Source organism: Agelaius phoeniceus, chromosome 20 (assembly GCF_051311805.1).
Source record: "Agelaius phoeniceus isolate bAgePho1 chromosome 20, bAgePho1.hap1, whole genome shotgun sequence".
Taxonomy (NCBI): domain Eukaryota; kingdom Metazoa; phylum Chordata; class Aves; order Passeriformes; family Icteridae; genus Agelaius; species Agelaius phoeniceus.
Window position 1 is genome coordinate 1048997 of NC_135284.1, and position 27283 is coordinate 1076279.

Below are 27283 nucleotides of genomic sequence, written 5' to 3' on the forward strand. Positions count from 1 at the left end.
CCAGTGTACTCGGAATTCTGCTGTTCCTCTCCCAGCTGGGCTGCCCCTGGTGGGGTGTGAGGGAGGCCAGTGTGCCACCGTGCTGGCCTGTCCTGCTGGCTGCAGGAGAGACAGCAGCTCACCCTGGGAAGCCAGAAAGATCCATGGCCTCATCCTCCATCCACCGTGTGGCCTCAGCCCTGTTCCTTGCAGCTGGGCACAGAGGGGATGGAGCTGGATCCACCCCAGCGTCCTGAAGGGAAAACTCAGCCCCCAGGTGCAGTGTGAGTCTGTTCCCACTGGGGCTGGCTGTCTGGAACAGGATCCTCTCAAGCTGTGAGAATTAAGGGAAGCAGCCCTCAGTGAGTGGAACTGCACAGAGGGAGAGCTGGGGCACCTGTTGGAGCTGCTGCAGTGGGGTCAGCCTGGCCAGTGCAGCTGCAGCCAGTCCCACACTGCTCTCCCTGCATTTCAGACTGGGGGGACTGGCTGAGCATTGGTGATTGATCCATGGTGAAGGCCAGATGCTTCATTATCCACTCGAGCTGGTTTTTCATCTTCCAAGTTCCTGCTTGCTACCGTGGCACTGTGTTAAATAATTAAGTGCTAAACAAGGAGATTGCAGCACGGGAGAGCAGAGCTGCTGGATGGCTCTCAGAAAGCCCCTGTTTCAAAGGCTGCAGAGCCTGTCCCTGCAGGAAGAGGGGCATAATTAACCCATCAAATGATCAGACACAGAGTTCCATCACTGCTGCTGCTGATTGTTCTGTGGGGACTCACGAGGCCAGGTCAGGTCTGCCCCATTCTGTTCCTTGCCCAGCTGGACGGAGCCAGAGCAACTGGGGCTGCTCTGGAGGGGTTTTTATACCTGTTTCCAGAAATCCTTGCTCAAGGTCACCTTCTCCAGCTGCTGTTCCTGGGCAGAGGAGGGAATCAGAGGAACGAACGCACGAGACAACCCCAAGGAAGGAGCGGGGAGCGACTCCCTCCAAAGCTATTAAGGAAGTTGGTCTTTTTCATTAATCACAGCCTCCCCAAGGAGCCTGCAGCAGCCAGGGTCTAAAGGTGCGCAGGCAGCCGCTTCTGTGATGATTTGGTTGATTGGAGCAAAATTAAAGTGTTCTGAAAGGATTTTTTGACTGGGAGAGCGGGGGCAGGCTGAGCCTTCTGCCAGGACGGCTGCTGGGCTGGGGCTGGGGCTGGGACACGCTGCTCTCAGGGAGAGCAAGGGCTCTAATCAGCCTCTCTGCACAAAGAGTGGAGCAGAGTCAGTCCCACTCCTCTCCCTGTCAGCCCAGCCAGCAGTCAGAGCTGCTCCCCAGCCCCTTGCATGCTCACAAACAGGCCCTGTGTGCCCCTGGGTGGCTGAGTAGGAGCAGTTTGGTGACCAGGAAACCCTCTCTGTGCCTGGAGCCTCACACTGGCACCTGGCCCTGGTGTGCTCTGTCACCCAAGGGTGTGGGTGTCACAGCACTGCCCCAGAGCTTTTTGTGCTCTGTTCAGGTCTGTGCCTGGAAACTTGTAAAGAAGAGAGCAGCAGAGGAGCAACATGAAGAGGAGATGGTTTTTGTGTCCCCTCTCATCTGGAGCTGCTCTCTGTGTCTGGGACACTGCAGTCACCACAATGGTGACACACAGCTCTGGAGGTGACCCCGTGCTGCCTGCCTTGAGCTGGGGCTGGCAGCACTCATTTTTCCTGCTGGTGGGCATCATCCTGGTGTTTAATGTTAGAATTGGGCTCCTTTCAGCTTGCAAACCCCTCCAGAGCTGGGAGCGCTCAGCCCCAGGCTCACCCTGTAGTGCTGGAGTGATGTGAGGTGGGAACACGGGTTTGGGCAGGTCCCTGGCAGGGCTCTGTGTTCCTGCTCACGCTCAGTCTAGGTGGGCTGAGCTCATGCATTAGAGAAGCTTGTGCCCTTCAAAGAAAGTCATTCCTTTTTCCACCAGACACTGTTCAATGGAGTAGCAGCTGCAACTCAGAGCAGCATTTGGAGACAACATTTCCTTCCTTGCATTTTCTGGAGCATTTGAACTAATTTTGCACGGGTCCCCTGGCTCCTGTGTGCTCAGCATTCTCACATATTGACCATGAGCTTTTGTCCACCCCATTAGCAAATTTTAAAATGAAAAGAGTTCCACAGCCTGGACAGGAGCTGGGTAGAAGCAGTGGTGTGAAAGTGGTTTGGCTGCTGGTTTGAGTTCTGCTTGTGTGCACAGGACAGTCTTGCTTTGAAGGAGGCAATGCAGTCAAAACTTGGATTTTTGGTTCACTTACCAGGAATTGGTCACTCCCCAGGACTACCAAGGCAAATCAGCTTCTTGGTGCCCAGTGCAGGATGAGGATGGCACCTAATGGGAATGTTGGGTAGGTCAGCAGGGCCATCATTTGGCCTGATGAAGCATCCATGTAGGCGTGGTGTTAAACACCATTGATATTCAGCCAGGCAATGTCCCCACGAGGATCAGGCTTCGAGTCGTTAGAGCAGAGCTGGGCACTGCAGCAGTAAATGAAGAGGAAAATTGAAGTAATGTTGTATTATAAATTTATGATTTCATCTGCCTGACTTTGAGAGCGCTGAGTGCTGGCGGTGCCAGCAGAGCCCCCGGGCAGCTTGGCTGCTGCTGGGGCTGTCAGGCACAGCCAGGTCTGGCCAGGGACAGCAGGGCTGCCCTGGGGTCAGAGCCTGGACCGTGCCAGGGCAGGCAGCAGCAGAGGTGGCATCCAGAGCACCGTGGGCAGCTGCCATCCCCCACCGTGCTGACCTGGCTGGGGCCACAGGTACCACACCTGCAGAGCTCAGGTGCTGCCCAGCACCGTGCCCTGACAGTTGTGAGCTGGCAGATCTGCTTCACAGCTGTCTGAGACAGAGCAAACTGAGTTCCTCCTGTTGGCAAGGAGAGAGGGGCTGCAGTGGACGCTGCAGAGCGATTTTTCAGGGGTGTTAATGGCGCTACTTACTTAGCAAACAATCCATTTATCAATAGTGTTGCTTAAGAAAAAAAAGAAGGGAAAAAAGGTTTGTAAAGCTTAACTCTGAAGGATCTGACTTAATGACAGAGGTGATTAATTTCAGAGGGAATCCAGCTGTTGAGCTGTGCAAGGAGGGCTCAGCAGCGTGTACATACCCTGGGCGTCGCGGGGCTGCCTTCCTGGCACTGCCTAATCCCACATCAGAATTCATCCAGGCATTTTTATCTTCCACTTCTAGATTATGATTTATAGTAGGCTGCACGTATGTACAAATGTGATCGGAAATGGAGGGGCTTGCTGCAGCAGGAGAGCAGCTGAGTGATGGATGAGTGTGTTACAGGATGAATCCAGGCAGGGGAGCAGCCCCCCACAAGAGCCACTCGGCTGCTGAGCCTGTTCTGGGCTCCAGCCCAGCTGCTGCCAAGATTCCCACTGACTTCAGACAGCAGGAGAGAACTTTTCCTGATGGGCTCTTGGTTTGGAGAGGCCTGGGCTGATGCTGAGGCTCACTCTCTAGTGTGCAGTGCACTGGAATTGTGCGGCACAGTGCCTGTTTTTAAGAAAACTGAGTGAGGAAGTGTTGAGGATCAATGTGAGGTTGGAATTTTAGGAAACCCCCTGAGTGTACAGGGCACCTTGGGACATTGGCCATCTGGGTCAGAGCAAATAGCCCCTGTGGGACCGAGGGAACGGCTGTGGGGAAGTTAAAACAGGGGTGGCACAGTGTGTGACCCGAGGCCAGGATCAGTGGGACACCCAGCACATCCCTTCACAGGCAGGGGAGTGAAACCAGCAGAGTTGCCTCTTTGTGCCTTCACTGTTTTTATTCACGAAATGCTCTCAAGTGAGTTTTTCCCCTAATAAACCTCCCAAAGCTGCCCGAGGTCGGCTGCTCTGCCTCAGAAGGGGCCTTCAGAAGCACCTCGGGCAGCTTCCTTTTACTTTCCTGAAAAATTAAAAGCTCTTTGACTCCCTGGCTCGTTTCTGCTGCCTCCAACTCTTTGATGTGTTAACTGTTGTCCTTCACACTCCCGGGATAAAGAATTACTACTACCTTAATCTCCAACTGTCAATAGCTCTGAAGCAAAGTACATTCATTGTAAGCTCTCCAAATGTCAGAGCAAACCCGTGTTATGTGTTTAGCCTTAGCATTTGGCATTTACTCTTCCAGCTAACAAGTATGCACAGTCCTTGGGCTCCAGACACCAAAGTGCATGTTAATTACCAGAGTGACAGGGCTCCTGCTCGGAGCTGGGCCAGCGCCGCCAGCTCGAGATGTTTCTATTCAGGATAATGATGAAACCTCTCTGCAGTTTGGCATGAGCGGAATAAATCTGATTTTTTAATACCCTCCGTAAAATTAGGTCTTACCCATCCTCTCTGTCGTTGTGCATTGTGTTAAAAAACAAACAAAAAAAAAAAACCTTCAAAAAACACCTTCATTAATCCTTAAACTTCTCTCTCTCTTTTTTTTTTTTGTTTTTTTTACATGTCTGTGATCAAGGTTACCCGAATTTTGTTGCAACATATGGCCGAGGATATCCTGGATTTGCCCCAAGTTACAGTTATCAGTTCCCAGGTATGTACATTTCATTTGCAGATATGCTTTATTTCCCCTCTTTCCTTCTTTTTTTTTTTTTTTTTTGTTTTTTTGGGTTTCTTCCTTTTTTTTAAGTCTGTAGCTGCAAGCTGAGACAGGCAAGTCTGCAGGGAGCATCTCACACAACAGCAATTTTATTATTTTTTTTTTTAGCATTTTAAAATAGACTTTTATAGCAACATATTTTCAACACATTTTTTTCCTGATGTATAAATTGGTACTGGTTATTTGAAAACAAACTTCTTAAATTAAAACCATGAAAGCAAGAGAGATCACTGGAGAGCTGTCCCCCTCCCTTTGCTGGGTTTTTCCTTTGTAGAGCTGCACACAGGGACCCGCACACGGCTCCCCGTGCTGGCCTGGGGTAAGTGAACCTGCACTGCTGAGTGCACAGCCCACCCTGCTGTGTCTGGGCTGGCCCTGGGGGTCCCTCCCAGGAGCTGCAGGTGTGTGGGGCTGGCCCTGGGCTCGGGTGGGATCCCCCTGCCCTCGGCTCGGGGGCAATCAGGCGATGGAAGCACAGGACAGGATGGTTTGGGCTGGAGGGGACCCCCAAAGGTCCAATCCCTGCAGTGAGCAGGGGCACCTTCCACAGGGTCAGGCTGCTGAGAGCCCTGCCCAGCCTGGCCTTGAGCACTCCAGGGATGGGGCATCCCACAAAGCCCATCCAGATGTGCCCTTCCCAGCACATCCCACCGTGGGATGGCACCACACAGGGCTCAGGGTTTCCTCTCACCCCGGGGCTCTCCCAGGCTGCTGGGACAAGTGAAGCAGTGGCTTTGCTGTTTGGAGGGGCAGGAGGGAAACCAGCACCTCACAGGAAGGTTCTCTAGGGTGGCTGAGGGTGTGGACAGTGCTTGGCTACACCTGCAGCACGCTGGGGCAAACGTGGAGCCGTGTGTGCAGCCCTAGGTCATCAGGATGAGACCCTGCTGTGGAAAAATGCAGATTGTTGTCATCTGTAGAGTGAGCAGATATCCTTGGGATGGGGTTATTGTGTGGCTGTTTCTTGCAGGACTGATAACACCGAGGGGAACAGCCCTGTGAGGGTTTGTTCACTCGAATTCACAAATGCCAGGGCTCTTCTGGAAGCTGAGCCACCTCTTCCCACCTGTGGTACATCTTCCCACCTGGACCAGGCCAGGTCTGAAACAACTGGGGTGTCAGGCAGACAGCAGAGCTGCTGGGGTGGCACAGGGCTGGTGGGGGACAAGGCAGCTGTCCCCAGATGCAGGTGACACCACCTCTGGTTCCTCTGGAACCGGCAGGACAGTCTGGTCTGGCAGGATTGCAGCCAGGAGCTGGAGATGAGGAGGAGGCCTCAGCAGGTGTTTGTGTGTTGTCTCAGGCTCTGACTCCTCACAGTTCTATGTACCAGCTGATTCATACAAAGGCATTGAAGGAGAGACTCCTTTGATAGGTTTAATGTCAGAAATCTGCAGAGGTTAGAAGAGATTAATTACAAACATGTCTAAAGCAGCTGTGTTTGCTCACTGACAGCAAAGGCACCCTTTGACTCGACCCTTCCTTAGATGTATTTTTATTCAGGGCCTGTTTTTACCAAAGCAGGAGTTCCAGTTACCGCCTGGTTATTTTCAGTCTCCTGCAGAGATTGAATATGGAAAATAAATCCAGGTGTGTTGTCCCCACCAGGAAGCTGTGGGTCACTGCAGGAGAGCAGGAGATGCTCAGGGCCCTGTCTCACCTTGCTCAGTTCCCCTGCTCCCCTCCCACTCGGATCAGTTATTCCTTAGCAGCAAGCAGAAGCTTTCCAGAGTTGTTGGGAGTTTCTCAGGTGCTTTGGGCTCAGGTCTCCACAATCACAGCCCGTTGGAGTGTCCTGGCCGGAGGTGTGGGCTGGGGAATGGTGCAGCAGCAGGATGGGCTGTCCCTGCTGCTGGGGATGGGACAGGAGGGGCTGTCCCTGCTGCTGCAGTGTTTGGGGCAGAGGGCCCAGTGCCACAGGGCACAGCTTGGTGCCACGGAGCCTTTCAGGAGCAGGGCAGGAGGAAGGTGCCAGGTTTAAAACCTCGGTGTTGTGATTTGGAGGGAGAAGATCTTGGCTGTTTGTGCAGGAGCGTGCTGGGTGCGAGAGCTTCCCCTGCCTCCTGCCCTGGTGGTGCAGCCTCAGTACAAATACACAGAAAAATGTTCAGTCACACTCTGGGCTGCTCCCAGGAGTTCTGCCACTACCCACCTATTTGCATTCCCATTCCCTTGTCCCTGTGCCTCAGGGGCTGTCCCATGTCCTCTCCCATGGCACGGGACAGCCCCTGGCTCCAGGGGCAAGGCACGCAACCCTTTGGCAACTGCTCTATCTCCTCCTATCCCATTATTCCTCCCAGCCCTTCCTCATGCAGTACATTGCCTCTTTTATTTTTTATTTTAATTGCAATCATTCCCTTTCTGTGTATCTTCTTTTTTTTTTTTTTTCTGGGACTTATCTTTTCAGTTTAATCTATTAATTTCTGTTCTTATTTCACTTTGCAGACTATTTGCCGATTTCACAAGACATAATTTTTATCAACTAGTTCTTAAAGATGCATAACAAATTAATCGGGGTTTACTACAGTGCTAATGAGAGAGAGACAGAGAAAGCCTGGGTGGTCCATGTTTAATATCAATGTCCACTGAAAAATTGCTGCTCTTACTGGCTGGTTTGATTGACTGGACTTTTTATTTTATTTTTATTTTTTTAAAGGCTCCATATCCTCACTGCTTTGAGTTTGCTTTTTTTTTTTTTAATTATTTTTTTTTCCTCTGCTTTGTTATGAGTTTTTAATGCCCACTTGGAATGTAACTCACAAGGATGGGGTCAGGGGCGTTCCGAAGGCATGACTTCTCACAAACTTCTTAGAAATCACTTTATCAATGCAGCGAGAAGGATGATTGGGTTGATTTGGTCTCACAGACAGCCCCAAAGAGAGTGACTGGCCCTCTTTAACGTGGGGACATCCAGCAGTGGCACAAACCCCACCCCGAGGGGCGTCCCCTGTCCCTGCAGGGCTGTGGTACCCGGCTGTGCCACCCCGTGTGTCACAGCCCCACACCTGCCCCACTGGCCTGGGGCTCTCTGGGAGCTGCCACATCACACGAGGGCCATGCTGAGATGCCACCCAGAGAGGGGCTCAGGGCTGCTGCCCCACAGCAATTCCTGCTCCCAGAGCAGGGGCTTGGAGCAGCCTGGGACAGTGGGAGGCGTCCCTGCCCCTGGCAGGGCTGGCACTGGGTGAGCTTTAAGGTCCCTTCCAACCCAAACCATTCTGGGTTTCTCTGATTCTTTGATCTAACTCTGACCAGCGATGGTCCTGCACACTCCCTGCAGCTGCTTCTCCTTCCAAACTTTGCTTGCAAATCATGGGCAAATTTCCTAAATTGTGGCCAAGCTTTCCCTGCTTCAGCTGCATCACCTGCGCCTCTTCATCCCCACCCACATGGCAGGAGAGCTGCACGCCTCCATCCATTGGCTTTATTTAACATGACCAGATTCTGGAGTTTTGGGTAGAAAACACCATTCTCTTTAAATTCTGCTCTTCCTGAAGTGTTGCTGCCCATTTGATAAGTTTGTGAGAAGTATGGTGCATGCTTACAGTAGAACTGTAATGCATTTTAATGTTTGTTAATCCACTTGTTTAAAATGTCAGTGTCAAAGGCTCTACAATCCATGGCTGTGCTGTTCATTTCATTAAAGATGCTTGATGTAATACTTGGGTAGTTTTCTTTTGACTTTTCTGCAGGCAATAGCTTTTTTTAATCTGTATGGCTTCTTATTATTTTGTTTGGGGTTTTTTTGCTATGAATTGCTTTGCTTTTGTGAACTTGTCTTAGTGTGCATGATTTGCAAACATTTCAGCTATTGTGATTTTTCTCATTTTTTGTAAATAGTCCATCTGTGCTTTTCTTTTTTTTTTCTTTTTTTTTCTTTTTTTTTCTTTTTTATGACTTTTTTCCTGTAAGTAACTGAGGTAGAAAATGATAATAAATTGTTTACAACGGATTTGCTGTGTTGCTGCTCTCTTAGCTTGCAATTTTAATAATTTGGTTTGGACACCCCAAATAACCAGTACCAATGACAGTTGAATAAAAGAATAAAATCATCACTCAAAACGTGTGACCCACTGTTTGAAGAACCTGCAGAGGAACAGTTACATGCAAGGTGTGTTTACAGCAAAAATTATACCAAAAAAAAAGACAAAATGCACTCCTAACTGGGGGGAGAGGAAATTGCAGCATCCCCCCTGGTCCTCCACACTGTGGTGGGATGTTCTGCACTGTCCTTTATCCCAGTTATATTTTCTCCCATCATCACCTGAGTGTTTGGGGATTGTTGAAGTTTCATAGAAGCCTTCAGGTTAGAAATTTAAATTATTTATTTTAATTAAGGGTTTGTTTGCTTGTATGTTTGTTAAAGCTTATTAAAACCTTTGTATATGGTGAGAGGTGAGGAAAACAAATATTTTCACAAACTTTGCAGAGCTCAGGGAAATATATTTGCTTATTAGTACTGGTGCTGCAAAGGCCATGGGCTCAGCCTTGGGTCACGCTCCTGCAGTGCCTGGGGCAGTGGAAATGCAACACAGGATGGTTCAAAGTCTCAGACTGATGGGGTTTGTTACTGTGAAAGCATTTAAACCAACTTTCTGTTGAGCTTAACTCAGTTTCTTTCCCAATGCCAGTCCCACAGTGTTCAGCCATCAGCGTGGGCAGGGAGGTACACAGTACCTGTGTACAGTTATGTGTGGTGCTCCCCTAGGAGGTAAGAACTAGAAAATAGGAATTTTCCAGGTGAGGAGAAGGAACTGGTGCCAAAGATAAGAGGAATTATTATGTTGTGCTTAAGGCTTCTTTGTCATGGTGTCTTGAGAGGAGGAGGAGCAGGAGGAGGAGAGGGAAGGAGGTTCCTTGTCTGGGGTTTAGGACACCCCGATGCAGGTTCTGCTGCACAGGTTCCCCCTTGGTTAATCACCTCAAAGGAGAGTGCAGTGGAGATGGAAAAGGGTGTGGCTGCAGCATTCCAGAAAGCCAACCATTCCCTCTGTCCCACGTGCAGTGGTGTAAAACACCCAGCCTGGGGCATGTGGTGCTTCATGTCCCCAAGACACATTGCCCTGTGCTGGAGCACCCAGCTTCCTACTCTGGTGAGGTAAAGGGATTTTAAAGTGCTGCCTGCCCATGGCTTCTGTACCCACAGGGAGTGAGGAGGTGTGTATTAATAGGGGTCAGCTCTGTAGAGCACTCTTCAAGCACTGTTACACAAGTGTGAGGCTTGTAGAACATTTACTAATGGGAGCAGAGTTTGTGTGCTCGTGATACTGGAGTGATCAAACGTAACGCTCAGAAGAGGAGGACCTGGTGGCAGCTGCAAAATAGGAGGAGGAAATGTAAAACCTATTTTCAATTGTTCAGTTAGTTAAGCCTTGTACCAGCAAGAGACATGGAACAGAGCTGGAGATTTTCTCACTCCTTTGTCTAACCCTTCCTTAACTGCTTAAATCTGCTCTGCTCTCCCCTGCACTGCATGCCTTGTTTAAACACATCACTGCATCTGCATGGTTTACAGAGTGCATTTGGAATCTCTTGGAACCACCTGAGTTACCTCTTCCCACCTCTCTGTTTCAGCCTCTGGCCCTGAAAACAAAGCCTTTACACTGGACCTGGTTTAAAATTAAGCTTTTGGGTGTTCTGCTGAGGAGGGGCCGTTCCCATTGCAGGCGCATCCCTGGAGGGAGGAGCAGCTGGAGCTGCAGACAGCAAACTGAGAAATTAATATAGCAGAGCCCATAAATCTCCAGACAGAAGGTTCTCCTTCAAGTTCTGCTTAGATTATTGTGTTTTCTTGCAGGAAGAAATGGTCTCTAGAGCTGTTCTCTTGAGTCTGAGCAGAGCTGAAGCACCTTTGCCTTTAAGGCAGGTTTTTTCTGAGAAAAGCTGTGGATTTTGATGTTGCAGAGAATTGTGTAAAAGGCTTTTTTCATCTTCTATTTCCCCCTACCCCTTAAAGTAACCTTATTGTTAGATTTAGGGTGAGATTTTCCAGAGAGGAGCTGTTGGTGTGTGTTGATGGCTCCCAGCACTGTCAGTGGCAGCAGAGCGTGGCTGGTGACAGTGAAGCCTGTCCCCTCTTCCTGCCCCATCCTCTCAATGTGAGTGAGGCTGCTCTGGAGGTTTGGCTGTATATCATGTCTGGCTGAGGCCCAAAACTGCCCAGGTCCTTCATTAGACTTTTCTCCACTTATAACTTGAATAACTGAGAAATAAGAACATCTTGAATGTTGAACACCGATTGTCCTGTTCTCGGCTGCTCACTGATCTGTGCCTGGTGTTAGAGGCTTTAAAACTTGAGGTTCATTGCCCTGAAAATGAGTGATCCTGAAGGGGCAGAGAGGAGAGAAAAGGCATAAGAACCAAAGCTGCTGGTGTCTGTCGAGGTCTGTGTGTTTTGGGGCGGTGCTGCAGCTCCAGAGCGATGGATTCAGCTGAGAACAGGCCACAGCTGCAGTGACCAGGAGGGTTAATGAGAGCAATTATTCACAGGAGTAAAGAGGCGTAACACAAACACTGGTGTGTGGAGGAAAACATGGATAACCCTGCAGAAGGAGGAGTGTGCTCTGGTAATGCCCATCCTGCCCTAAGGAATTCTCCGTGTCCGAGCACGATGGCTCCCCTGCCTTGTGCCTCAGCAGAGACAATTTTTAACTAAAGCTGTTCAAAACTGGGACTGGGGTTGCAAAGAATTGGACAAGATGTGTCTCCTTATAGCACAGAAACGTTCAAATGTGAATGTTTTAGCAGTAGGTTTCCAGCTGGCCATTGAGGAGCTTCCACGTCCTGCCTTGCCCAGGAGCTGTGATGGTAGCTGCTGCAGCAAGGCCTTGAAGATCTCTGGGCTCAGATCCCAATCCTCTCCTGTGACCTCTCTCATAGTATGGACTATGCAATGCCCAGTGGCAGTTCTCCAGTGAGGCACTGGGAAGGTCCCTGTCTGCCAGTGCTGGGTGAGCTGCACAGGAGTGGTGAAGAGTTCCCCACCCTCTGGTAACCTTGTCCTGTGATTTACTGCCTTCTCTTTTATGAAGTTGCCTCTTTGCATTGAATTTTTTCAGCTTCAGCCTCCAGACATGAGTTCTTTTTATGCCTTTGTTCATCATCAAGGACCTGTCTTTAAATAATACTTACCCAGATAGTGTAGATCATTCATAAAAATTGAGACAAGCAGCTTAACCAAACAGCTCATTTTCTTTACCATCAGAGCAGCGGAAATGAGCCTTGAAGCAAATCAGTGCCACGTTGCTGAACTCCAAATAGGTGCCTTAATGTGCTTCCATCTCACCTGCCCTTGTTCATCCAGCAGCAGGTGACTGAAATGCAGAAATTCAGAGCTGCTGAATTGGCACCAGTGAGCTCCTGGGTGTTCCTGCCCTTGCAGCCATCCTTTCCTTTGTACTTCACTTGTTGATTAAAAATCTGTGATGAATGTTTGGCTTTGGCCTTTAAAATGAGTTGTAGTGAGTCCAAAGGAGGCCACCAAGATATGAAAGGGATGGAGCACGTCTCCTGCAGGGAAGGGCTGGGAGGATTGGAATTATTCATCCTGGAGTAGAGAAGGCTTCGGGGCAGCCTACAGGAAAGATGGAGAGAGACTATTAACAAGGGCCTGGAGGGACAGGACAAGGAGGAATGGCTTCAAAATGCCAGAGGGCAGTGTTGGGTTGGATATTGGATGTTGATAACCTAAATCAGCTACCAGCTTTTGCTTCTTGGTTTGTGGTTTTTTGAATAAGTAGTTTTTTTTAAAAACAAACTGTTTGCCTTTGAGAAGTTTCCCAGTTTTCAGTGTAGTGAAATAACTGCAAAAGGGTTATTGCACTTGAAATGCCACAGAATGATAATTTGGGGACAAACAAGGCTTTGTCTCACTGATGCATGAAGTAATTACTGGGCAGAAATGCACCATTCTCATCCTAAAAGGATCACAGCCTGAGAGTCCCAACAGCTGAAAAATGGGGCATTTACTGTACGTAAAGTGGAAGTGCCAAATTCTGAATGAACTATATTTGGGATTTATTGTTTTGTTGAAATTCCAAAATGGGAATATTTGCTCAGCATAAGATCCATCTGCAAACAGACATGGAGGGTATCAGAGATGGGACAGACCTGGTCCAGGCTGTGCCCTGGATGATGCAGGGGCTCTGGGATAAGGGTCCATGATGCACATGGATGTGTGTTCTGGGTGAAATTCCCTGATTTGCTGGAAGAGATTTTAACAAGGTTGATGTAACACAATGGAAAAAGACAAAGGGAAGCACTTCAGGGTCTGTTTCAATACAGACGTTGGAGCAGGCTTGGAGATACTGAAAGTGTTAATAGAATTGATCAGACCCTTAGGAAAGTACTGTCCTGTTTCCCTGGAGCTCTGCCCTGCTGTACTGGGTCCTGTTCCTCAGCTGTGCTGTGGATGGAGAAAGCTTCATAGACTCTGCAAACTTTGAGAAAGCTTCACAGAGTCTGCAATCAAATCCCAAGGAGTTAATTGCTACTAAGCAGTGGTAATGAGTTGTGAATGATGTGGTAGAACCCCGATCTTTGATCAGTTCTAGGGAACATTTGATTTCTCTGGGTGTATGTTCTTCTCTAAATATTCAGCACTGACTTCTTCATCTCAACCTTGGAGTAGTAGCAGGTTTTTTTTCTTTCTCATTTGTGTTTCCTTACAGAAAGGGAGGGGGAGTGTGAGACAGAGAGCCTGGAAGATGAAGGTTTTAAACATAAAGGGATTGTTTTGGGATGGAGCTTTCCCTTGTGTGTGTTCACCATTAAAGACGACATTTTTGCCCGGTAAATTGGACCCACGCCTGCCTGCCTTCAAAAAAAAAACTACCAGGCTCTTCTGCTTCATGGTTTTGAGTCTCTGATACTTTTGAAATGAAGCCTAAAGATCCTCCAAAGAGGATAACACAGCCTAATGGAAAGAATAATGCAAGCGAGAACCCATCTGAAATGACAGCTGTGAGCCTGGTGCAGCTTTTCAGGCTGATCAAAGCTGCTGGGAACTCTGTGTGAAAAGGGGGGATCAGCCCCTGGGAACTCTGCTTGAAAAGGGGGGATCAGCCCCTGAGAGCTCTGCTTGAAAAGGGGGGATCAGCCCCTGGGAGCTCTGTGAGTAAAGGGGGGATCAGCCCCTGGGAGCTCTGTGAGTAAAGGGGAGATCAGCCCCTGGGAGCTCTATGTGAAAAGGGGGGATCAGCCCCTGGGAACTCTGTGAGTAAAGGGGGGATCAGCCCCTGGGAGCTCTGTGTGAAAAGGGGGGATCAGCCCCCCAGCTCCCTTCCCCACTCAGCCTGCACATGAATTCATGTTCCAGCCTTTGCACTTCTCTCCTGGGAGATCAAGTGATGCTCCTGCAGGGCTGGGGTTCAGGTCAGCCACTGGGGAGCACCAGGGGTGTAAGGAGTGAAGTGTTGGGGGTGAAGGAGCCTCTGAGCTCGATGCCCTCAGCACAGGGACCCCCAAAGACCCTGCACAGACCAGTCTACTGCTTATGTGTGAGCACTCCAAACTCCCCGTGAGCACAGAGCAACGGGGTTGCTGCTTAGGTGCAGTTTCATGGTGGCTTTTATTTAATTCTCTGTGCCTGTTCCATGATTTTGGCTATTTTCTGAAGCCAGGTGGTGATTTGGGCATCTCAGCTTCCATTTTCTTGTTTTAAATCCCTGTGCTCATTGCTGAAGTCTGAGCATGCAACCTCAGGTGCCCGAGTGCTTTTGCCATTAAGAAGAAATTCTTTGCATGATATTTCTTGATGTAAAGATTAATTTTGTGATCTTTGTGCCCTTTTTTGGGTTGATTGCTGTTGTCTGAGTGGTTGTCAAGGACAGGGTTGTATGTGCTTTAAGGATGGGGTCTGCAAAGGCTGATCAGAGGGCTGAAGGGGTCAGTGATTTCCCTTAGAGCCAGAGCTGCAGGAAGAGGGTCCTGGCAGCAGGAAGGGGGGGTGCAGGTGGTTCTTGGGTTTTTCCCTTGTGGTTGCCTTGTAGCCAAGCCCAGGCTGGAGGGCAGGAGAACTCAGTGATTGAAGAAGGAGTGGAGATGGAGCAGGGCAGAGATCTGTGAGCCCCTAAAGCCCGTGTGAAGACTGGCCCTCTCAGGCAGCATTGCCAGATTTGTTCACAAAGCCCCTGGAAATCTGCTAAATCCTGGGCTCCCACTGCAGTGCCCAGAGCAGGGCAGTGGGGCTGTGTGCTCCAGCCCAAAGTGCTGCTGCAGGGCTGTGCATCCTGGGATCCCCCTCTCCCAAACCCACCTGTGCCTTGGAGAGACAACAGCCATGGACTGAGTCTGGGAGCTCAGGGCAAAGAATTTAACCCAGATCTGTCCATCTTCCCTCACTGTTTCACTGTTTAAAGTGAAACTATTGATGCAGGAAGCAGGAAAATTTATCTGTGAAAAATTGCACTTGGAACGCTGGTTTTGGCTCATTCTGAGCAATGAGAGAGCATGAAATTGCTGTGAATCCTCAGGGCTTTCCTGGACAGTGTGTGAGCCCAGAGCAAAACGTTTATTGTAAAATACCTTCTAATTGCAGTGCTTAAAGTGGGCACTGCTGGCTTTGCAATGGCTCTGGGCTTTGTTTCCTCTGGGCAGCTGGGAGCAGTGGGCACACAAAGCACAGGGGTCATTTGAGCAGGAATCAGCGCTTTAAACAAACACTGGGAATGAACTGAGCTCTCCCTCCACCCTTTTGATTTTCTGGGTGACTCCAGAAGGCTCAGAGGGAGTGGGGCTGGTGCTGGCCATGCTCCTGATTGTCCAGGGTGGGACCCAGGGGTGCTGCCATCAGTGCTCCCCTTGGCTTCGAGGCGCTCTTGTCCAGGCACCCATTGCTGGCACCCAGTTGGCTCCGAGCTGCTTGTTAAAATGAGCTGGGAGGCAGCTGGGGCAGGGAGCAGAGGGGCTGCTGGCACCCCACAGCCCTCTGTGCTCCTGGGGGTGTCCCCACAGCAGCATCCCCAGTGCCATTGCTGTCTCCTGGAGATGCCTGCACTTCCCAGGCATTGCTGAGGGAAAAGAGGGGCACTGGGGCTGTTCTGTCACTGCTGGCTACAAATTCTCCTTGCTGGCATCCCTGTCAGGCAGAGCAGGGTGGTGTCAGCTGCCCATCTCTGCTGAGGGGGTCAGGGAGGCACAGAGGTGCCACGCTGAGGTGGCACAGTGGTGGAGGTCACACAGCATTAGTGGCTCAGCAGCAGTGACAGGGAAGCTGCTCCCAGCTGAGCCAGCCCGTGGATGTGGTGCCTGGCAAAGGGCATTTTAGCAGGGCATCGATTGCTTTCAGTGGGCTGGGTTGCTGGGGGGCTCCTCCAGTGCTGGAGCCATCCTGTGAGTGTGTCAGTGGGGAGGGTTTGGCCAATCTTGGTAATCAATCCCAGTTTCCATCTCGGGCTCGCGGGGCTGGCGGTGCTCCCGCACGGAGAGAGCAGCACTCACACTTGAGCTGTTTGGAGTGCCGTGTCTCAGGGATGCTTTTATCTCAGAACTGGGATAAAAGCTTTCTTCGGGGGCACAGGGATTAATTTTTCACACATCTGTCCACTGGAATGCAATAAGGGAGCCTTTGTTCGGGCTCTTTCCGTGGAGCGCCTTCTCCACCCTTGTTATTTCACTCTTCTTTTGCATGGCAAAACTTTTTGTCCTGCATTTCAAATAGATCCTGAGTGTCCCTGGCAGCTGAACAAGAGAAACAAACTTTCCAGCCCTGTTTTTTGTGCTGTTCTCAAGGGATGCTTGGTGATTTGAAGGGTATTTGATTGGTTTTGGCAGAGGCATTTTATTCCATGGAAAATCCACAGCTCCTCCAGTCCCCTGTGGATGGTTTAGGGAGCCCCTGGAGCCTCCAAATGAGAGATCTGTGGGTGGCCAGCTGGTGGTGGAGGTGCCATGGGAACGCTGAGGACACTGCTCTTGGACCATGGTGGGCAGGGAGGGACAGGGGACAGTGCCAGCTCTGCTCCTGCCTGAGCGCAGCGGGAGGGCCCAGAGCTTGGCCCAGACACGGCTCTGCATGGAAATGAAGCCCCAGAGCCTCAGCCCTTGTCCTGCACATGCTTTCCTTGCTCTTTGGAGGGTGGTTTGACTCTTGACACCAAAGTCCTCTCACTCCAGCCCAAATCATGTGTGGGGGGACCCAGCCAGGGTTGATGGCTCCATCCAGTGAGAGGGAGTTAAACACAGGTTCAGCACTGGTTACAGCATCCCCCAGTGTGGATGTGCTTCCCCCACATCCCACTCCACGGAGGCTGCAGCAGTTACCAGCAGACAGGCTCACCAGAGGACCAGGCTGGCTGTGCAGTGCTGCTCTCTGTGCACTGCAGGGAGCACCACCACCCTGGGGATCCTCTGCATACATTCACCTGTGCTATGTTTTTTTCCCCCCAACAGCCCTATTACCATATTTAAATGCAAGTATGTCTTTTTTTGATTGATGTTTTAAGTAGCTTCAAGTTATTCTAGCCTAGTGCTCTGCTCCTTGGCCTGGTAGCTGAGCTGTAGCTGAGCCATAGTGCTGAAGGTAGTGGGGCTGTAGTGTGCTGGGCTCTCTCTCTTGCTCTCAGGCTCACTCTTCTCTCTCTCCGTGCCTCAGTTGCTCTCCTGTGGTTCCTCAGCCTTGCAAAGCAGCTGTGATCGTGGTCCTGGTGCCTGCTCAAGGACCAGGTTCCATTGTGGTGGCCACCCCAGGCTTGTCCTGTCGGGTGGCAGGAGCAGCTGGAGCTCCCAGGGACCAGGAACCTCCCTGGAGTCATTGCCCTTGGGGTTTGGGGTTCTTGCTGATTGCCTGGACTTTGCCATTGCCCTCTTAAAATACATTTATTGAAAGTCACAATCTCTGGCAGATCTTTTGAATGTTAATTAAATAAATCTTGCTGGCAGCATTCCATTCCTCTGCAAGGGCTCGGTTCCCTGGAGCAGGGGGGATGTCATAGAGCTCCTTGATCTGCGGCTGGTTTGCTTTCAAGAGCGTTTCCTTCTTTACTTCTTTCCTTCTTTCCTTCTTTACTTCTCTCCTTCTTTCCTTCTTTCTTTCTTTCTTAAACCACATTCCATTGAATTTTTTCTGCTTGATCCCAGCAAATTTGTGATCTTGACATGAGCACCTCCTCATCTGTTCCATTCCTGCTTTGTCTATAGACCAGCACATTATTATCACCTGCAGATAAGCCAGGAGGAGAATTCCCTGGTTGTTTGTGGAGCAGGCTGACCCTGTTCCTGCAGGAGCGTGGAGGCACGAGCTGAGAGCTGCAGGCTGTGCCTCCAGCCTGTCCTCCTTGGCTCCAGGCTGTGCCACGGCCATTCCTCCTGTGCCCAGGGGATTTGTGCCCGCAGCGGGCACTGGCCAGGGCTGGGCTGTCCCAGGTGGCACGGAGGGCCAGGCTGGCAGCTCCAGGTGCCTGTGGCCCTCAGGGACTCGTGGTACCCACTGGCCTGTGTCTTTACCCTTCTCCTTTTCTCCACGGCCAGGTTTCCCAGCAGCGGCTTACGGACCAGTAGCAGCGGCAGCCGTGGCGGCAGCAAGAGGATCAGGTAGGGGGGCCCGTGGAAGAGCAAACCCTCAGAGTGCAGGGTCAGGTAAAAGCTCTGTCGGTATTCTGTGTGGCTGCAGCTCTCCATCATTTCTCTGATTTTCCTCACACTTATCCTGGGGATCTGAAAACAATCAATCAAAATGAAAAAATTAGAGAAAAAATAAGTAATCAATCCCAATCCAAACCCAAACTACAAGCAGAGGCCACGGGGGCTGGAGCACCTGCAGGAGATTGGCATGAGAACTGCCAAAATCAGGGTAGATATTCCAATTTGTTTCTTTCTTTATTCCTTTATTGCGTTGGTTTCTTTATTTGTTGGGTTTAAATTCGAGGCTCTAAAAGACACCCCAAAAAAGATCAATTTCTGTTTTCAGAAAAAAAGTTTTGGTTTCTCACAGGAAGCTGGGGTTGGGTTGAGGTGGTGGCAGCAGCTCTGGGTGCTCCCGCCGTGCCCAGAGCTGCTGTCACCTCCTCCACCATGGCCAGCACAGGGCATCTTGGGCTGGCATCACTGGTGCCATTGTCACCAGCACACAGCTGACAGTTCACCATCCCTGCCTGCTCCAACTCCACCGCTTCCATGAGGAACCACAAAGCTTTTCTTCTGTCCTTCTGAAAACTCTTTACTTTTTTTTTTTCCCCTTAAGGGAAATAAAGAAATAAATCGTTGCCAATTGCCGTTACTGCCTTAGGTTTAAATTTTGCTAAAGATGTGAATCAGCACTTTGCTCAGGTGGCAGAGTTCAGAGCAGCCCTCAGCGAGCCGTGGGCTCCCGCAGCAGGCCGGGATGGAGCCGCTGCAGGCACAGAGCCGCTGCCAGCCCCGCGTCCTCTGTGCCAGCGTGTCCCAGGGGACACGGGGCTGGCAGCACCTCCCAGCTCACTCAGGGCTGCGCTGGGCGCTCTCGTGGCTTTTCGGGCAGTGCCGGGGTTGAGGAGGCGCTCCCGAAAAGCCCCAGCTGCGTGAGGGAGCAGAGGTGGGCGCAGGCCCAGGCGTGTCTCAGCAGGAGCCTGGGGCCGTGAGGCCAGAGAAAGACACCAGGAGAACTCCGTTCCATGCAAACTGGCACTGCTTGCAGGCTACAAAGGACTCTCTGTACCAGTTCCATCCTGTGGCATGTAGAGAGCGCCTAAGGGGTGACTTGCCAGCCTGGTTGTGGGGATCCCCCAACTCCCAGCTTCTCCTACTGCCCCGGCACAGAGGGGGAAAAACAAACCCAAAGAGGGAAAAAAAAACCATCCCAAACCCAAACAAATGCCAAGATTGCTTTTGCATATGCTTCCAGGAAAACAGACCTCATTGTTTCTGCCTCTTCCTCATGTTTTGCCCTTCAGGTTTTGTTTTACGTGCAAACAGACCTGGTGAGTTGCCCCTTAGCAAGGCACAGAGGGTTTGGCTGGATTAACGTTGCTTCCCTGATTATTATTATTATTTTTTTTAATCGGAGTGCTTTTGGTGCCCATTACAACTGAACTGAGCATTGATCAATTCTGTGCCTGAAAATCATTTGTCTTTAATTTGAGTGTTTTTTGGTTTCTCTTTTGTTGGGTTTTCTGATTTGTTTTTTCAGTTTTTTTGTTTTTTGATTTGAACTTGCAATACGAAACTAAATCTAACCCTAAATTAACAACACCCTTTCTGGCAAGTTTAAAGAGCAGTATGGTGTTTGGAAATGTCTTTTCAAGCCTCAAAATTGCCTGCGTGCACAAAACTGGCAAAAACCCCAAAACTGAATCCAAAGAGCCCCCGTCCCGCCCCAGCCCTGAGGTCTCAAGGAGGAAGGTGGGTTTGTCACCGGCCCCGCTCACATCTGCACCAAGCCTGGTCTGGGAACGGGGGGGTTTCTGTAGAGTCATCTCCATCCAGAGCTGGTTTTGGAAGGGACATCCTGGGTTTGCCACTCCATCAGCAATGGTAGTGAATTGTATCCAGGAGCAGTGGAGTCCGATCGATCTTGCGCTGCAGTGTACGGGCCCGATTCATTACAAGAAAAATGGCTGGGGTTTTTCCTTCTTTCCTTTTCAGTTGGGTTTTTGTTTTCCCTTCACAAATTCGCACAGCCCTCCTTCACACGTGCCTGGTCCAAAGCACAGAGCACAGCACGGCTGGCCCTAACTGGCCCCTTTCTGCCAGGAAATGGGAAAGAGCTGGCAAACACCCGGGCAGGCGCGTCCCACCACCCCCAGCTCACTGGGAGAGCTCTGCCCAGGGCTGCTGGAGCACAGCACAGAGCAAGCATTGGCCAGGAGGTTCCTGGAAGGCATCGATGGCAGTCCATGTCATCCATGTCCCCATCACTGCTGCCTCTTCAGCAGCTCTCTGGCCCCGTCCCGCCGGCTCTTCCCCACCTTCCTGGCGTCAGTGCCAGCACAGAGACTGAGCACCCTCAGAGAGCATCCACCTTCAGTGCGTGTCTTGTTCTCCCCAGGAAGCTGCAGCCCTCTCACTCCAAGCCCCTGGGCACTGGCCACCTTGCTTTGTCCCTGGGGTGACATTCCTCCTCTTGGGACACACCTGCATGTTTGCTGAGTCAGCAGGGAGCCTGCTGGGGGCAGGTACCTGCTCGGGGCCTCCTCCTTGCCCTCACCCTTTCTTTTTCTATGGCAGCGTGTCACCAGCTGACCTTGCTAGATAAACAGGTTCTTCTGTGTCACGGCAGGTCTGTCCTACAGCCAGCAGAAAGGGCTGTGTCCCTGTGCCCGTGCTCAGTGCCACCATAAATCCCCGTCCCGCGTGGCTGCTCGCGTGCCGGCAGGGTGAGCGCGGCCGTGCTGCTCGGCATAAATCACGTCCCCGTTTGACATCCCAGTGATGAGGGGACAGCTGAGGTCCTTCCAGCAGACACAGCTCTGGCCACATCCATTCGCTCCGGGTGGGGCTGTGCTGCCGAATCCCTCCACTGGTTTTGACAACCTCACCCATTCTTGTATTTTTTTAATGAATTGGGACCTGAGCCACGGAAAACGAGCAAAGTTAAAAGTCTGAATGCTGCAAACTCCTCCTAGACAACTTCACTATCAGTGTCACGTTTCTTTTGAATCCACCTGACATATTTTACGTGTAAAACATTTTTGTCGTGTAAATGCTTTTTTTGAAATACAGTCATGGGGGGGGCACATTTTTCTCTTGCATTTGACATGGGAGGGGTTCATCTGGCAGGAGAGCGAGACGAGGAAAATTTGGCAGGAGAGGGTTTTCGTTCCTTCCTCTTTGGTTCATTGACAAGCCTGAGATTTTTCCAGTTCCCAACCTGTTGCTACCAGCTGTTCCTCCCTGAGGACTGGAGACAAAACCCCTAAGGCCACAGGAATCCAGCCCTGTCCCAGCTCCCTCGGGCAGGCTGTGCCCGCCGAGCCGGCCGGCGGCACTCGGCGCAGCGCCACGGCGCCAGGGGCTGCTCCCCACCCCAACCCCTGGCACATCTGGATTTTGGGCCCCAGTCCCGGCTTGCCAGTGCTGCCTTTGAGCCCTGCGCCCCAACAACCCCTTACTGGACTTTATACTTGCCAGCTATAACAAATCTCGTAACGTGAGCTACTGACCTTGATGGTGAGTGTGAGCAGTTATGTTTTGTTGTTTTCTCTCTTGCTTGGTTGGGGCTGCTGTGAGAGAGGGTGTCTCTGAGGCAAACTTTCCGGCCTCTCTTACACTCGGACGTGCACACCTCCTCTCAAACACTCTTCTGAGCGCTCTCAGCGGGAAGGTTTGTCCACACCTATTAATCCTCTCTCAGTGTCCAGCTTCTTGTTAGTAGCAGCTGGTTGCATGTTTTTTGCTTGTTCGGACGAAACGGTTCAAGAAACGACTCATATCAACTCTTGAGAAATGTCTCTATTTTTTTGTACACTTTCTTTCTTTTGATGTTTTTTATTAATTTCCCTTACTTAAAAAACAAAACACCTGTCGTCCCGTAAAACATTTCACATCTCCCCTTGCCTGTTCTTAGAGTGTATGTATCTGTGGGACTGAACTAAATGCATGCACTGTAGTAGTCGTACTGGTAGCAGTAGATGTAGTTGTAGAACATGCATTGTCGAGTTGATATTATAGGCACCATCAACGCGAACGAGCGTGGCAGATAAAAGCAGAGCCTTGGTCTGATTGAAAGCGTAGGGATAACACAGCAGAGAGCTGCTGATGGCTTGGATCCATAGAGCCCTATTCGTTAAATCCCATTATCTGGAAGTTTAAATTGAAGCCGGCTGTAGGCAACCTATACCCTCTGTACAAGAACCCGCACATGCTCTTATGCTGATAGTAAAACTGACCTTTTTTAATTCAAATTAACCCCCCTAGGAACTGAAACACTGACTATAACCGTATTCTCTTATTTTTATTTTGTATCCAAAAGAACCTAAGATATTTTTCAAATCATTTTACAATCATGGTTTCTCCATCAGCCTGTTACTCGTCCATATTAGCCCATAGACTCATTCGTTGGCGGTCGTAGACCAGATGTGCCACACGCAAATCACTCCATTTGGGAATCCAATAATTCCGTGTGTGAGGCGGCTCCCTGCAGCCTGTCCTGAGCCACCAAGTGATTGTTTGTAGGTCATAAACCTTAAATCTTATTATGCAACAGAGACTCCGAGCTAGTGATGGGTCGTACTCATTGCCATGTCACCCAGCTTAAGGGAACATTTTTAAATGAAGATTTAACATTTCATAAATATCAGCATGAGGAGTTCGAGGCAAGTTCATCCTCTGTGCCGCGAGCCAGCAGTGGCTTTGCTTCTCCTGCCTGGGTTTCTGTGCTAAACTTGGAAAATGCAGAGACGGCGCTGCAGTCAGTAAATCCAACAGATGGTAATTGAGATCCCGAATTAGGCTGTGGTTTATTTGTTGTTTAGTTTGCTGCTTGTCAGAAAACACCCTGATGGGAGCAGAAAAGCTCCTCTCTGGTGTGGTCACCCCTCTCCTCCTCCCCATGCCCTGGCCATCCCCAAAGCCAGCTGTGCTGGGTGGGAACCTCTCCCTGCTCTGCTGGGCAGAGCCACACACTCATTAATGCACTTCAGGCAGCAAGGGCTTTCAAAGGAAATAAAATATCCAGAGTGGGCTTTCCAGTGTAATTAAGGATTTGTGTCTGCTCCTTACCTCTAATAGAACATTGAGTAAATCAAGCAAACAAGCACTGGGGCTGGCACAGTGCAAGGTGAGCTGAGCTGCCCCTGGTGCTGCCAGGGAGATGAACACCCATGTGCCAAGGCAGGGATAAGGTTCCCTTTGGATCTCAGTTTTCCAGGGAAAAGGGGAGCCCGTTGTTCATTGCACCCCAGCACCTGATGAAGTCAGGAGTGTGCCTGAAACTCAGCAGAGCGATAAATTGCATGGGGTTGAGGAAACCTTGTCTGACACCTAAGGAAGGTGCTCCAAAATCTAATCTACTCATAATTTAGCAAATTATGGCCATGAAAAGGGGGACAGTGGTTGGGCTGTGTGTGCAGGGGGAGAGGAGCTATGGGAGATGTCAGGAGGAGCATTTCAAATATCCAGCCATGAACCAATTTGGGATTTCTACGGCCCACTGGGAGGACTCCCTTGTGGCACGGTGTCTCTGGTGGAATGGCTCTCCCTTTTTTATTTTCCTCTATAAAAGTACATAAAGTTTAATCCAGGCTATATAATCTCAAAAGCCAGAACCTAACAAGTGCACCACTTGGGAGCAGCAAGGGCTGGAATTTCTCACTCCACTGGAACGCCAGTAATTACATGACAGAGCCTGGCGGGTGATGCTCTGGGAAATTAATGGCTGCATTGGATTTTATCCTTTGCTTATCTCCCTGGCAGAGGCAGCTCCTGCTGGGGAGCACGGCGGGTGGCCAGGCAGGGCCCCCACTCTGGGGGGGCTTTGGGGAGGGGTGGGAGCAAGGGAAATCACCCTGGTTTGAACAGGAATTCCATCGGCCAGGCTCGACACGCAGCAGCCCCAGGTGGTGAATGCACTCTGGAGGAGCCACTCCACATTCCCATGGGTAGTTTTTTGTTACTGACATACTGGGAGCCCTACAGTTACTTGTCTGTCTACTACCCCAATTTTAAAAATAACAACAATGAAAGAGGCATCTTTTCTGTTTGGCTCAGAAGTGCTGTGCTGCTCCAGGATGGGAATCCCACAGGTCCTTTTCAGAGCAGGCTCCAGGCAGAAGAAACCCTGGGTCTTGTTTTACTGTAGGATGCCACTTTTGGATCTTTTTTGATCCATGGGGGACTGAGCTTCTTCCTGCAGTGCCGGGGAGAAAATTCAGTAGATATGAAACAATTTGGTGCTGCTGCTGCTCGACCTTGGCCACAGCAGCCAGTGTTTGACAGGGCACTGGGCTGAAGTCTATTGAGGTTAAAATACATCAGCTTTAATCAATAATTTTGTAATAGAAAATCTTGTGCGCTTGATAAATCATCTCCAGTGCAATTAGTGACCACCTCTGAAGTGCAGTTGAAGTTAATCTGTAGCAAATTTAGCCGGTAACTTTTAATAGTCTTTGCCATCAGGAGAATTATTTTCCACGGGAAAATGCTCCTCAGAATGCTCATCATGCTGTTTTATTTAGGGAGAAAATCTTCTCTGGGAGGGTGGGGATGCACAGGTTGTTGAGAGAAGCTGTGGCTGCCCCATCCCTGGAAGTGACCAGGAGCTGGAGCAGCCTGGATGGTAGAAGATGTCGCTGCACATGGCAGGGGGTTGGAACAACTTTGGTACCCTCCAAAGCCCTGCCACAGCCAATTATCCATGTTTTATTCCCTTTCTCCCAGCGGAAGCTGGGGGACAGAGCTGTTGGCAGTTGTAATTAGACTTTGTTCCCTGCAAGATGCAGACAAGTTGTTGCAGAGCTTGAAGTGGGGTTTTAGCAGGTGCTCTCCAGGGCATGAGATCTTCCAGCACAGGATGGTGTCCCGTGCATTTTAATCCCTAAACAGGTAAAATGCTGCCAGAGCTGAGGGTAACTTGCCTCTCCAGCAGGCTGTTACCCATTAGTGGAACAACTGCTAACTGTGAGGCAGCCCGCGTTGGACTGACACTCTACTGTCAGTATTTTCACGCTGATTCTCTCCCCAAATGCTTTAAAAGTAAATACATAATTACAGTGATGTTTTTTCTCCCTCTCTTCTCTCTGAAATAGAAGGCTGCCAGAGGAGCAGAGTAGTTTTTCCTTGCAGCAGATGTTGGTGTGCATCTGGCTCCGTGTGAGCTCAAGAAGCACGGTGGGTTAGGAGTTGCCAGAGAGTGCAAAATGGATCTGCAGGTATATAAACCTGAGCTGTTTAAAAATAATGAACTCACTAAGCTGGGGCCTTTGTGAGCATTTCCTGATGGTTAAAAGAGCCCAGAACTCTGTGCCCTGACTCTGACTGGGGTGTCAGCTGCCAACAGCGTGGCTGGTGCCACCAGCTCTCCCCCAGGCACCATGTGCTGGGCAGCAGCTTGCTTGGTGCAGAGCCTCCCACAGGAGGGGATGGCTGCACAGGACTGGGGGCTTGCAGGCTGGATGCCTCTTCTGTTTCCTGGATAACCTCCCCGTGCTCCTGAGCATCCCCTCAGCCTGTGGGATCAGCAGTGGAAAGGTGCCCCCCAGGCAAGGCTCTCCTGCTACTATGACTTGAATTATGCAGCAAAACAAAGACCCGTTTTTTGTTTAATTTTCCTCCTGTATTGTCTGTTATTGTACAAAAGGCTTCAATTTCAAATTACAGGAGTGATAGCCAGTTAATGTGGTACAGTGGGAGGCCGGAGTTGCTGTTGCTATGGCAATGGAGTTCGGCTCATTTGTTTTGTAGATGAGTAATTACTACGCAATTAGAGTAGGCTAAAAATAAAGGGGCCTTTTGTTCCTTCTTACTCATTAATATTAATAAAAGACCTGTCCGGGCTGTGGTAAACAATTAATGCAGATGTGGTTGCCCATGGTAGAATTAACAGCAGCTTTCCTGCTCCTCGGCATGAGGTGAAGGCGCCGGCATCACCTGGCTCAGCTCTTCCTTCATTTTAAATGGAAAAATGGTTACAGAGGGGTCTGTGATATCCCAGCAGCTGAGCTTTAGCTCTTATTTGCCAGTTGGATGGGTGGTAATAAGTGTTAAAGCTTGGTGTGCAGGCACAGGCAGCGGGAGCAGCGCTGGGGTCGGCGCCTGCGACACAGCGAGCGCCCGCAGCCGCCGAGGGCCCCGCCAGGAACCCAGCAGCAGCAGCAGCTCCTGGTGCTGACAGATCCTCATTCATCCCCCTTGGAGAAATGCCAGGGCTGGAGCAAGAATCTTGCCCAAAAACCTGAGCACAGGCAAGGACAAGCGGGGTGCTGCTGAAATAACTCCAGCACGGCATGTTACAAACACAGATCGACAAAAAAGAGTGTAAGGAGCAGTCCCCCAAGCATTTGATGTGAAGTAAAAAAATTACAGTACCCTTAGCCTGGACATTAGGATGAAATTCTTCTCTAGGAGCGTGGGCAGGCCCTGGCACAGGGTAGCCAGAGCAGCTGTGGCTGCCCCTGGATCCCTGGCAGTGTCCAAGGCCAGGCTGGACAGGGCTTGGAGCACCCTGGGGTAGTGGAAGGTGTCCCTGCCCATGGCAGGGGGTGGCACTGGATGGGCTTTAAGGTCTCATCCAAACCATTCTGTCGTTCTGTGAGGTATGTAAACATTAATTACATCACATTTTAAATTAGCTGTAAAACCAGTTAAATTGGCAGGAACCAGTTAGGAAATGGACTTGACAGCGTTTTTCTGCCTCCTTGGTTTATTTGTGAGGTCCAGCTGAGCTGGTGAGCATCCCGTGCCTGCAGGGAGGGACAGTGGAGCAGCACAGAGCTGGCAACAGGGCTGATGAGTGGTCACCTGCTCCCTGCATCATCCCTGGGCTGCTTGGCACCCCTGGAAAACACCATCAGGAAGGCAGAACCTCTCCAAAAGGCAAATACCCCAGCCCAGAGCCCTGAATCCTCTGCTGGGGGGGCTGTGGGTGCACAGAACCGCATCCCTCCCAAACTGTTTAACTAATGGAGGGAATCGTAGCAGAGCCTTTGTAAGGTCGACATTTGTTTGTTGTTAAGGATCTAATTAGAAACATGAGAGGAAGCTGAATGGCTGCTTGCTTGGCTAATTAGCGACATGCACGAAGACCACTTTGAACTTCAAGGACACAAAGCTATTAGCGC

The 27283-nt window shown here is 50.4% G+C and overlaps 1 protein-coding gene across 11 annotated transcripts in view; it reads left to right on the forward strand.

Annotated features, from left to right (window-relative positions):
- Positions 1–27283, forward strand: part of MSI2 (musashi RNA binding protein 2) — a 200867-nt gene that overhangs the window by 156995 nt on the left and 16589 nt on the right. For 3 of the 11 annotated variants that reach the window (XR_013184893.1, XM_077188823.1, XM_077188826.1), the window contains exons 10-12: positions 4455–4529; positions 18063–18170; positions 21740–21831. Coding sequence is in view for 9 of the 11 variants with exons in the window: in XM_077188823.1 (XP_077044938.1) it covers positions 4455–4529; positions 18063–18170; positions 21740–21831 (275 nt within the window). In the remaining 2 variants the exon portion in view is untranslated. Of the gene's footprint in view, positions 1–4454; positions 4530–7040; positions 8511–18062; positions 18171–21739; positions 21832–27283 lie in introns of those variants that run through there. The other 8 variants (XM_077188822.1, XM_077188821.1, XM_077188828.1 and 5 more) reach the window with 4 other exon arrangements.